This window comes from Bos mutus, unplaced genomic scaffold (assembly GCF_027580195.1).
Source record: "Bos mutus isolate GX-2022 unplaced genomic scaffold, NWIPB_WYAK_1.1 CTG206, whole genome shotgun sequence".
Classification (NCBI taxonomy): domain Eukaryota; kingdom Metazoa; phylum Chordata; class Mammalia; order Artiodactyla; family Bovidae; genus Bos; species Bos mutus.
In genome coordinates, this window is record NW_027219516.1 from 356,621 (window position 1) to 369,431 (window position 12,811).

The 12,811-nt window shown below is 38.8% G+C and overlaps 1 protein-coding gene across 1 annotated transcript; it reads left to right on the forward strand.

Moving 5' to 3' along the window:
* Nucleotides 1-4,390: 4,390 nt before the first annotated feature.
* On the forward strand, nt 4,391-5,355 carry LOC102265844 (olfactory receptor 5M10-like; the record flags this gene model as incomplete). The annotated part of the gene is given in 2 exon segments (XM_014482302.2): nt 4,391-4,700; nt 4,703-5,355. Coding segments are annotated over 2 exon segments (963 nt in total), but the record flags the coding sequence as incomplete, so codon positions are not given.
* Nucleotides 5,356-12,811: the final 7,456 nt, after the last annotated feature.

Sequence of the window (12,811 nt, forward strand, 5' to 3'; positions counted from 1 at the left end):
TTTATTTGCCCTATCACATAAAATGTTGTGTCCTATTTTTGTAAAAGAAGGTCATTACCATCAAATACTCTAATGATCTGGAATGCTCATTGCTTGTAATCCCTCATTACCCCATAGTAAAAACAAATGGAAAGACAAAAGGTCCTCTACATTTGAATGAGCTCAGTTCTGAGAGTGCATTTGTAATTACAATTTGTAAGTCCAACTAAGTTAGCCTAAGTACCCAATTAACACAATCAGCAATATATGTTCATAACAGGTACAGTAATATGTTTACAGTACAAACATAATGCACACATAAAGAACAAACACAGAAATAAAGAAAACACTTTCAATCTTACAGTACAGTACCTTTAAAGTTCACTAGTACTGTGCAATGGCTGGCAAGCAGGAGCTGACACCTATGTTCGCACTTTGAAAGTTTCCAACTTGAATGTCTGTATGTAGGGGGTTTACTGTATTAGTTATTTTGGCTTTTGATTAATAATTTAATAAATAGAGACACTAAAATACAATCCCAGAACCAAAAATGCTTTATTATGACAAATACAGGATGATTATGATTTCATTGATTTAGGCGACTCGTATTTTATTAAGCTGGCCAATAAGTCTAAATTTTTCAGGTGCATAATAAAATAATACACATGGACAAGAAAGCAGGAGTGTTTCATTTACAAAGTACATTACAAGGGACCTCTGTCCATCACTGAAATGGTAGCTATTATAAGAGTCATTATAACAATGACTGCCTTTATGTGCTATGAAAGAAAAGTGTAGATTTTTCCATCATAATCTTCAAGGTCACCTTTATCATGCACAAAAGTTGGGAGATGCACTTCATGATTTCCTACATACTGTCTCAGTTATATGAATCATATGACTATTTTCAGTATGATTTTTTGCATGTTATAATGAACTTTATATTGAAAATTCCAGTTTTAGAGTTTATACTTACTCTTTGCAATAGTTAAGATGTGGTAACATTATAACAAAATCATTATGATCCAAGGATATTATTGACAATCTTTTTTTTTTTTTTTTTGACAATCTTTTTTGATTGCTTTTTTAATTTATATTTAATAGGAGGATAAATGTTTTACAAAATTGTGTTGGTTTCTGCCATAGGACAATGCGAATCAGCCATACATATACATATGAACCCTCCCTCTTGAACCCCCCTCCTACCTTGCACATCATCCCCCTTCTCAGTCGTCCCAGACCACCAGGTTGAGTTTCCTGTGTTGTACAGCAACTTTCCATTAGCTCTCTGCTTTACATATGGTTATGTATATGTTCAGTGCTGCTCTCTCAATTCATCCCACCATCTCTTTCCTCTGCTGTGTCTGAAGCCAGTTCTCTGTCTGCATTTCTATTCCTGCCCTGCAAATAGGTTCATCAGTACCACTTATCTAGTTCCACATATGTCACACCAGGAAGATTTTAATACAATATTTCTGTACCCCAATAACTCTATACTCAAATATTTAATATCACTGAAATATATATATATGTATATATATATATATATATACCCATCCACCAACACAAATATACACATTATTTATGTACTATATGCTTCTCTGTTATTATCCAAAAATAGGGATTTGATTTTGTATCTCATACAACAATTTTGCCCCCAATAATTGGCTATAAAACACAAAGCAAAGGTATTTTGAGCTGTCTTAAAAGTTGAGGAATATTTGATTATTTTAGGACCCCCTCAGATAAACAAGAGTGGGAAAAGAGGATATGCATTGCAGAGTGAGGGATCAGTCTGAAAGTCATCTTGAGTTTGAAGGGGCAGGTAGACAGAATCTGGTTCTATAAAGACCTACAAATTCCATGAAATTAATTCCACTAAGTTGTGAAAACACATGAGTTTTGATGACTGATGCTTTACATACTGCATCATAAGTTATACTGAAAAAGTGTCATAATTTCAATGAAAAGCAATGTTTAAAGAATTATAAGTAATTCATGAGGAAGGCTTTCTTATCTCTCCTTGCTATTCTTTGCAACTCTGCATTCAGATGTTTATATCTTTCCTTTTCTCCTTTGCTTTTTGCTTCTCTTCCTTTCATAGCTATTTGTAAGGTCTCCCCAGGCAGCCATTTTGCTTTTTTGCATTTCTTTTCCATGGGGATGGTCTTGATCCCTGTCTCCTGTACAATGTCATGAACCACCAACCATAGTTCATCAGGCACTCTATCTATCAGATCTAGGCCCATAAATCTATTTCTCACTACCACTGTATAATCATAAGGGATTTGATTTAGGTCATACCTGAATGGTCTAGTGGTTTTCCCTACTTTCTTCAATTTAAGTCTGAATTTGGCAATAAGGAGCTCATGATCTGAGCCACAGTCAGCTCCTGGTCTTTTTTGCTGACTGTATAGAGCTTCTCCATCTTTGGCTGCAAAGAATATAATCAATCTGATTTTGGTGTTGACCATCTGGTGATGTCCATGTGTAGAGTCTTCTCTTGTGTTGTTGGAAGAGGGTGTTTGCTAACACCAGTGTGTTCTCTTGGCAAAACTTTATTAGTCTTTGCCCTGCTTCATTCTGTATTCCAAGGATAAATTTTCCTGTTACCCCAGCTGTTTCTTGACTTCCTACTTCTGCATTCCAGTCCCCTATAATGAAAAGGACATCTTCTTTGGGTGTTAGTTCTAAAAGGTCTTGTAGGTCTTCATAGAACCACTCAACTTCAGCTTCTTCAGCATTACTGGTTGGGGCATAGACTTGGATTACTGTGATATTGAATGGTTTGCCTTGGAAATGAACAGAGATCATTCTGACGTTTTTGAGATTGCATCCAAGTACTGCATTTCAGACTCTTTTGTTGACCATGATGGCTACTCCGTTTCTTCTAAGGGATTCCTGCCCACAGTAGTAGATATAACGGTCATCTGAGTTAAATTCACCCATTCCAGTCCATTTTAGTTCACAGATTCCTAGAATGCCCATGTTCATTCTTGCCATCTCCTGTTTGACCACTTCCAATTTGCCTTGATCCATGGATCTAACATTCCAGGTTCCTATGCAATATTGCTCTTACAGCATCGGACCTTGCTTATATCACCAATCACATCCACAATTAGGTATTGTTTTTGCTTTGGCTCCATCCCCTCATTCTTTCTGGAGTTATTTCTCCACTGATCTCCAGTAGCATATTGGGCACCTACCGACCGGGGGAGTTCCTCTTTCAGTATCCTATCATTTTGCCTTTTCATACTGTTCATGGGGTTCTCAAGACAAGAATACTGAAGTGGTTTGCGAAAGCACAGCCTCTGCTCCTTACCTTGGAGTTCACCCTTCACTGCCACCCTTCCTGACCTTGAACGTGGAGTAGCTCCTGTCAGCCCTCCTGCACTGTGCAGCCACTGCTCCTTGGACATGGGGTTGCTTAGTTTTCAACATTCATAAAACTAAGATCATGGCACCTGGCCCATCAATTCATGGGAAATACATGGGGAAACAGTGGGAACAGTGTCAGACTTTATTTTGGGGCTCCAAAATCATTGCAGATGGTGATTGCAGCCATGAAATTAAAAGACGCTTACTCCTTGGAAGGAAAGTATGACCAACCTAGATAGCATATTCAAAAGCAGAGACATTACTTTGTCGACAAAGGTCCGTCTAGTCAAGGCTATGGTTTTTCCAGTGGTCATGTATGGATGGGAGAGTTGGACTGTGAAGAAGGCTGAGTGCCAAAGAATTGATGCTTTTGAACTGTGGTATTGGAGAACAGTCTTGAGAGTCCCTTGGACTGCAAGGAGATCCAACCAGTCCATTCTCAAGGAGATTAGTCCTGGGTGTTCTTTGGAAGGACTGATGCTAAAGCTGAAACTCCAGTACTTTGGCCACCTCATGTGAAGGGTTGACTCATTGGAAAAGACTCTGATGCTGGGAGGGAATGAGGGCAGGAGGAGAAGGAGACGACCAAGGATGAGATGGCTGGATGGCATCACCAACTTGATGGACATGAGTTTGAGTGAACTCCGGGAGTTGGTCATGGACAGGGAGGCCTGGCGTGCTGCAATTCATGAGGTTGCAAGGAGTTGGACACGACTGAGCAACTGAACTGAACTGAAGTAATTCATGAAAACAATTTTCAGAAAATGTAAAGATTTTTCAACTACGAAAAGACTTGGAGAAAAGCATTTGCATGTATGTCTGTCTTTATGTAAAGAAGCTCTGTATTAATTTAGATATTCAAAGTATTAATTTCATGCTTTCTATGCCATTTATTTCACATTTTGAGAGGAGTGGGCATCAGATGATACGATGTGAGTAATGGAAAAATGACAAACGAGTTTTATTTCATTTCATTTTACTTTAGAACATGTTGGAAGCTAAGCAAACTCAATGTTAAAAAAAAAAAAAAAAAAACTACACAGAGGTGACTGAGTTTATCCTCCTGGGACTGACAGATCGAGCTGACTTGCATCCTGTCCTTTTTGTGGTCTTCCTAGTCATCTACCTGATCACAATTGTCGGTAATGTCAGCATGATTTTGTTAATCAGAACTGACTCAAAGCTTCAGACTCCAGTGTACTTCTTCCTCAGCCACCTCACCTTTGTAGATCTCTGTTATGCCACCAATGTCACTCTTCAGATGCTGGTTCATTTCTTATCCAAGAGAAAAATCATTTCATTCCTTGGCTGCTTTATACAGTTCTAATTTTTCATTGCCTTGGTGATTGCAATTATTATATGCGCACAGTGATGGCTTATGATCGTAACGTGGCCATCTGCAAAGCATTGTTATACGGCGGCAAGATATCCCAAGGTGTCTGCCTTTCTCTTGTTGCTGCTCCTTATTCTTACGGCTTTGCAAATGGTCTTGCCCAGACCATCCTGATGCTTTGTCTCTCCTTCTGTGGACCCAATGAAATCAACCACTTTTACTGTGTGGACCCACCTCTCCTAGTCCTGGCCTGCTCAGATACTTATGTCACAGAGACTGCCATGTTTTTGGGGGCTGGTTCCAACCTCACGTGTTCTCTCACCATTATCCTCATATTCTACATTTTCATCTTTAGAGCCATTCTGCATATCTGCTCTGCAGAAGGGAGGCACAAGGCCTTCTCCACATGTGGGTCTCACCTGACACCTGTCACTGTATTTTATGGGACACTGTTCTGCATGTATCTGAGGCCCCCTTCCGAGACCTCTGTAGAACTGGGCAAAAATGTAGCTGTTTTTTATATTTTCATGAGTCCTATGCTAAACCCTTTGATCTACAGACTTTGGAACAAAGATATTAAAAAAGCAATAAGGAGAATGATTCAAAAGAAATTTTTTGTCAAACAGAGTAGACATTTTGGTCACAGGTATGTAACGTGTACATAGTCTCTGATCAATTAGTGAGTACTTTAACAAATCATTTTGTCTATTGACCATTCTTTTCTTCTGTAATTCACCAATAAGACTTGGAAGAATGTTTTTAAACTGTTAGCTGTGACTCAGTGTGTTAAAATAATACCACATATAAGTTAAAACACAAGACCAAATAACATTGTTATTGATATATAAAATTAATAAAGGAAAGATTAGTCTATCTATGTTACTCAAAAAGGTATAGACTTTTAACAGAATTTAAAAATGATGCTAAAGGAATGACAATGTTTTAGATTTCCAGGGCTTAATGGGTTTTTAATTTATTTTCTAGTAACTTGTCAACTTTGCTTGTGTATTTGTCTGTTGGTTTGTCTCTTTTGTTTTCTATTATTCAAATAATATAGGAATGAAGATTTTGGGGAATCTCAGGTTATTATTCCAGGACATTTTTTAGATGATAATACTGATCGAATAGTATTCTCATTCATAAGATTTTTTATGTAAATGCCAAATATGTTTCAGATAAGATCAGATCAGTTGCTCAGTCGTGTCCGACTCTTTGCGACTCCGTGAATTCCAGCACGCCAGGCCTCCCTGTCCATCACCAACTCCTGGAGTTCACTGAGACTCACGTCCATCGAGTCAGTGATGCCATCCAGCCATCTCATCCTCTGTCGTCCCCTTCTCTTCTTGCCCCCAATCCCTCCAAGCATCAGAATCTTTTTCAGTGAGTCAACTCTTCGCATGAGGTGGCCAAAGTACTGGAGTTCCAGCTTTAGCATCATTCCATCCAAAGAAATCCCAGGGCTGATCTCCTTCAGAATGCACTGGTTGGATCTCCTTGAAGTCCAAGGGACTCTCAAGACTCTTCTCCAACACCACAGTTCAAAAGCATCAATTCTTCGGCGCTCAGCCTTCTTCACAGTCCAAATCTCACATCCATGCATGACCACAGGAAAAACCATAGCCTTGACTAGACGAACCTAGTTGACAAAGTAATGTCTCTGCTTTTCAATATGCTATCTAGGTTGGTCATAACTTTCCTTCCAAGGAGTAAGCGTCTTAATTTCATGGCTGCAGTCACCATCTGCAGTGATTTTGGAGCCCAAAAAAATAAAGTCTGACACTGTTTCCTCTGTTTCTCCATCTATTTCCCATGAAGTGATGGGACCGGATGCCATGATCTTCGTTTTCTGAATGTTGAACTTTAAGCCAACTTTTTCACTCTCCACTTTCACTTTCATCAAGAGGCTTTTTAGTTCCTCTTCACTTTCTGCCATACGGGTGGTGTCATCTACATATCTGAGGTTATTGATATTTCTCCCAGCAATCTTGATTCCAGCTTGTGTTTCTTCCAGTCCAGCATTTCTCATGATGTACTCTGCATATAAGTTAAATAAACAGGGTGACAATATACAGCCTTGACGAACTCCTTTTCCTATTTGGAACCAGTCTGTTGTTCCATGTCCAGTTCTAACTGTTGCTTCCTGACGTGAATACAAATTTCTCAAGAGGCAGATCAGGTGGTCTGGTATTCCCATCTCTTTCAGAATTTTCCACAGTTCATTGTGATTCACACAGTCAAAGGTATTGGCATAGTTAATAAAGCAGAAATAGATATTTTTCTGGAACTCTCTTGCTTTTTCCATGATCCAGCGGATGTTGGCAATTTGATCTCTGGTTCCTCTGCCTTTTTTAAAACCAGCTTGAATGTCAGGAAGTTCACGGTTCACATATTGCTGAAGCCTGGCTTGGAGAATTTTATGCATTACTTTACTAGCATGTGAGATGAATGCAATTGTGCGGTAGTTTGAGCATTCTTTGGCATTGCCTTTCTTTGGGATTGGAATGAAAACTAACCTTTTCCAGTCCTGTGGCCACTGCTGAGTTTTCCAAATTTGCTGGCATATTGAGTGCAGCACTTTCACAGCATCATCTTTTAGGATTTGCAATAGCTCAACTGGAATTCTATCACCTCCACTAGCTTTGTTCGTAATGATGCTTTCTAAGGCCCACTTGACTTCACATTCCAGGATGTCTGGCTCTAGGTCAGTGATCACACCATCGTGATTATGTGGGTCGTGAAGATCTTTTTTGTACAATTCTTCTGTGTATTCTTGCCACCTCTTCTTAATATCTTATGCTTCTCTTAGGTCCATACAATTTCTGTCCTTCATCGAGTCCATCTTTGCATGAAATTTTCCTTTGGTATCTCTGATTTTCTTGAAGAGATCTCTAGTCTTTCCCATTCTGTTGCTTTCCTCTATTTCTTTGCATTGATCGCTGAAGAAGGCTTTCTTATCCCTTTGCTATTCTTTGGAACTCTGCATTCAAATGCTTATATCTTTCCTTTTCTCATTTGCTTTTCACTTCTCTTCTTTTCACAGCTATTTTAAGGCCTCCCCAGACAGCCATTTTGCTTTTTTGCTTTTCTTTTCCATGGGGATTTTCTTGATCCCTGTCTCCTGTACAATGTCACGAACCTCATTCCATAGTTCATCAGGCACTCTATCTATCAGATCTAGGCCCGTAAATCTATTTCTCACTTCCACTGTATAATCATAAGGGATTTGATTTAGGTCATACCTGAATGGTCTAGTGGTTTTCCCTACTTTCTTCAATTTAAGTCCAAATTTGGCAATAAGGAGTTCATGATCTGATCCACAGTCAGCTCCTGGTCTTGTTTTTGCTGACTGTATAGAGCTTCTCTATCTTTGGCTGCAAAGAATATAATCATTCTGATTTCGATGTTGACCATCTGTTGATGTCCATGTGTAGAGTCTTCTCTTGCGTTGTTGGAAGAGGGTGTTTGCTATGACCAGTGCATTTTCTTGGCAAAACTCTGTTAGTCTTTGCCCTGCTTCATTCCATACTCCAAGGACAAATTTGCCTGTCACTTCAGGTGTTTCTTGACTTCCTACTTTTGCATTCCAGTCCCCTATAATGAAAAGGACATCTTCTTTGGGTATTAGTTCTAAAAGGTCTTGTAGGTCTTCATAGAACCATTCATCTTCAGCTTCTTCAGCGTTACTGGTTGGGGTATAGACTTGGATTACTGTGATATTGAATGGTTTGCCTTGGAAATGAACAGAGATCATTCTGTCGTTTTTGAGATTGCATCCAAGTACTGAATTTCAGACTCTTTTTTGACCATGATGGCTACTCCATTTCTTCTAAGGGATTCCTGACTGCAGTAGTAGATATAACGGTCATCTGAGTTAAATTCACCCATTCCAGTCCATTTCAGTTCGCTGATTCCCAGAATGTCGACATTCACTCTTGTCATCTCTTGTTTGACCACTTCCAATTTGCCTTGATTCATGGACCTGACATTCCAGGTTCCTATGCCATATTGCTCTTTACAGCATCGGATCTTGCTTCTATCACCAGTCACATCCACAGCTGGGTATTGTTTTTACTTTGGTTCCATCCCCTCATTCTTTCTGGAGTTATTTCTCCACTGATCTCCAGTAGCATATTGGGCACCTACTGACCTGGGGAGTTTCTCTTTCAATATCCTATCATTTTGCCTTTTCATACTGTTTATGGGGTTCTCAAGGCAAGAATACTGAAGTGGTTTGCCATTCCATTCTCCAGTGGACTACATTCTGTCAGATCTCTCCACCATGACCCGCCCAACTTGGGTTGCCCCACAGGCATGACTTAGTTTCATTAGACAAGGCTGTGGTCCTAGTGTGATTAGATTGACTAGATTTCTGTGTTTATGGTTTCAGTGTGTCTGCCCTCTGATGCGCTCTTGTAACACATACCGTCTTACTTGGGTTTCTCTTACCTTGGACGTGGGGTATCTCTTCATGGCTGCTCCAGCAAAGCACAGCCAATGCTCCTTACCTTGGATGAGGGGTATCTCCTCACTGCCACCCTTCCTGACCTTCAGTGTGGGATAGCTCCTCTAGGCCCTCCTGTGCCCGTGCAGCCATGGTGTGGGGTTGGTCCTCCCGGCCACCACCCCTGGCCTCGGGCGTGGGGTTGCTCCTCCCGGCTGCCACCCCTGGCCTCGGGCTTAAGGACTGGGGTATCTCCTCCCGGCCGCCGCCCCTGACCTCGGACGTGGGGTAACTCCTCTCATCGCCGCCCCTGACCTCGGACGCTGGGTATCTCCTCTCCGCTGCCCCCTCTGACGTGGGGTAGCTCCTCTTGGCCATTTCTGTGCCGTTGCAGTCTGGCACTCTCGGCCGCTGCCCCTGACCTCGGATGTGGGGTAACTCCTCTTGGCTGCCGCCCTTTGGGCATGGGGTCCTCCTGGCTTCTGCCCCTGACCTCGGACATGGGGTAGCTCCTCTCGGCCCCACTTAGCACACCCTTCACAGCCGCCTGCACTTGTTTAGAAAATTTTTTATTATTTATTTTACCTGTTTTAAACTAATTTACATCCCTATCATAAAACTAGTTTTGGAGTTTCACTTTTTGTTGTTATGAATGATTTCCAACACACAGCCAAATTGTAAACTAATATAAAGAACACCAGGGTCAGTATAACTACAAATTAATATTTTAAAGCATAGCCACAATTTTTATTTTTAAAAATTTTAGTTGATTTTGGAGCAGAGTTGGTTTTCAATATTGTGTTAGTTTCAGATATACAGCAAAGTGACTCAGTTATATCTATCCATATATCTATTTTTTAATTGTTTTCCCATTTCTGTTACTAGAGTATTGAACAGTGTTCCCCCTGCTATGACAGCAGGTCCTTACGTTTCATATATTTTAGAAACTCAGATCCCTCATCTCTCCATGTCATGGACACTACTGCTCATCTTTGGCATCTCCTCCTGAGGCATATCCCGGGAAAGACTATGATGCTGAAAAGCGCTTAGAAGAGACGGGAACTGAGCAGAGAAGGGTCCTATTAAGTCCATCTAGTGAATTTTCTCTTTTTCAGATCTTCAGTGTCCTTACAGATGTTTGACTTTACACATATAAAAATGGAGAAACATGATGTGGATGTGCCTATTTTTTTTTTTTCTTTGTATTTCTAAAAAAAACATTTAGGCTATATTATTATGACATGTCAAGCATTGAGCTAGTATAATTCCTTTTAACATTTATCATTTCTATCCCTTCTATGATGTATAAAGTCTAGAAGTCAAATTTGTCTGATATTCACATATATTAGGCAGTATTTTTTTTTTTAATTTTTTTGGTTATGGCTATTATGTATATTTTGACTCTTTTATTTTCAGGCCCTGAGTCCTTTTAATCACTGTGTTCTCTATTTTATTGTGAATATTGGCACTTTTGAATATTTTCTAATAATTAGCTTATGCTGTTCACAAACTTCTTTAAGTGTTTTTTCCCTTTTTTACTGTGAATTAAATCATATTTTAAGTTTGTTTTCTTTTTACTCTATGTTTGAATATGACACATTCTATTACCACTTTCAATAAATTCCCTTAAATTGTATATGCATACTTGTCTTAACTTAGTCTTCATTATTCAATGCATCTACTTTGATTTTAAATAATAAAAGGAACTCAGACTATTTTAATTATGAATACATCCTGCTTCTTACATATAAACTTTCATTTGAAGGTTCAGACTATATCTTTAATAACAAATTTTAAATAATGAAGTTTAAATATTATCTATATTTTATGACTAAAATTATAATTATATGAAATTTTGACTCCATGTCCATGTTCTTTTAATTTTAGTGACATTTATCAATGTTTCTCTCACAGTTTTCTTGCTATCACTCTTAGTTTATGGTTTAGTTTTCTTTTGTGTGATGTAAACCCTTAATCCCCTCTTTCAGTGAGAGTGTCTCTCTTTCCACTTATCTGAGAACATCACTTGTCCATTCTCAAAGAAGAATTCATTTGGGTATGCATGTACAAAAACAGTTACTTGCTTTCAGTATGAAAATATTTTATTTTCTGTTTCTTTTATCTTGGTTATACAGACTGATGTTCTACCTGATTGTTTGGTATTTTTCTATGGGTAATGTATTATACTTTTTAATTATCAATTATCAGTTTCAGTGTCATTTGGGATTTAGTCATATTTATCCTTTAGTATTTTCAGTGCCTCCGTGGCTGATTTCTTAAAGTCATATTCTCTTAGGATATATTCTCACAATATCATATAACTTTAATTCAGATAAATTTTGCAACTGCCGTTTTAATATTATCAGTGTGATTGACTCATATATTATCATCAATATTCTCAACTTCGTGAGGACCAGGTCAATAAACCATGTCTAACTTTGCTCACATATTTAAAGTCAGACTTTATCCCCAAACCTAGAATGTACATGTTCTGAATATATGCCATTTGAGTTAATAAAATATCACTATGCCCTATGCATTACAGTTCTTTGAGCAGTGCAAGATCTACTCCCTTCCAGTTTCCCACATGATTTTCAGTCATTCTTAAATATATAAATCTGATTGTGCAACTTCAATGCCTCTTCACTCCCACCATGAAACAGAAGCATTTGAAGGACAAATGTCATCTTTTGTCTTTTTCTAACACTTTCTTCATCGATGATACAGTGGCAAACAGATACTTTTCTCTGAATCTTTGTTAACTGTATATATGGATGAATTAATGGTTTAATGGATAAGTGAATGCCATTTTACCCAGAGAATGTGTAGCATTAGGCGAATTTGTCACTTTTCTTTCCTAAGCAATATGTTATCAAATACTGTCTAATACTCTGTTTAGATCCCAGCCTCACAATTTATAAATTGTTGGTTCCAGGCAAAGTTTATTAAACTCTACTTGCTTCAGTTTCCCATCTGTAAGATGAAGGTACTAATACTAAGCACCCACAGTGTTTGTGAGGATTAACTGAGCTAATGGTTGTATAATACTAAGTCTAATGCTGGCACATAGGATGTACTCAAAGTTACATATAAATAATAGTAATGCTACCTATAAATAATGACTCCCATTCTGTTTTCTTCCTACGGTTTTTAAATGAGTTTGTTATTCATTCTACATCCTCTCCCTGTAGACTTGCAATTTTGAAAGGTGAGATTATGTGTTCAATAAAATATAGATTGACCTGAGGGGGAAAATAAGAATTATTGTACAGTCATTGAATTAAATACAGATTGCCTACTCTTGAATTATTTAGCAGATATTTGTTCTCAACTGTTATCGCCAAGGATAGCTGTAGAAACCACATCTGTGCTCAAAAGTGTTTGAAATCTGGTTGTGACAATAGCATTATTCAGTTCAGTTCAATTCAGTTCAGTCGCTGAGGCATGTCCGACTCTTTGCGACCCCATGAATCACAGCACGCCAGGCTCCCTGTCCATCACCATTTCCCGGAGTTCACTCAAACTCACGTTCATCGAGTCGGTAATGCCATTCAGCCATCTCATCCTCTGTCGTCTGCTTTTCCTCCTGCCCCCAATGCCTCCCAGCATCAGAATCTTTTTCAATGAGTCAACTCTTCGCATGAGGTGGCCAAAGTACTGGAGTTTCAGCTTTAGCATCA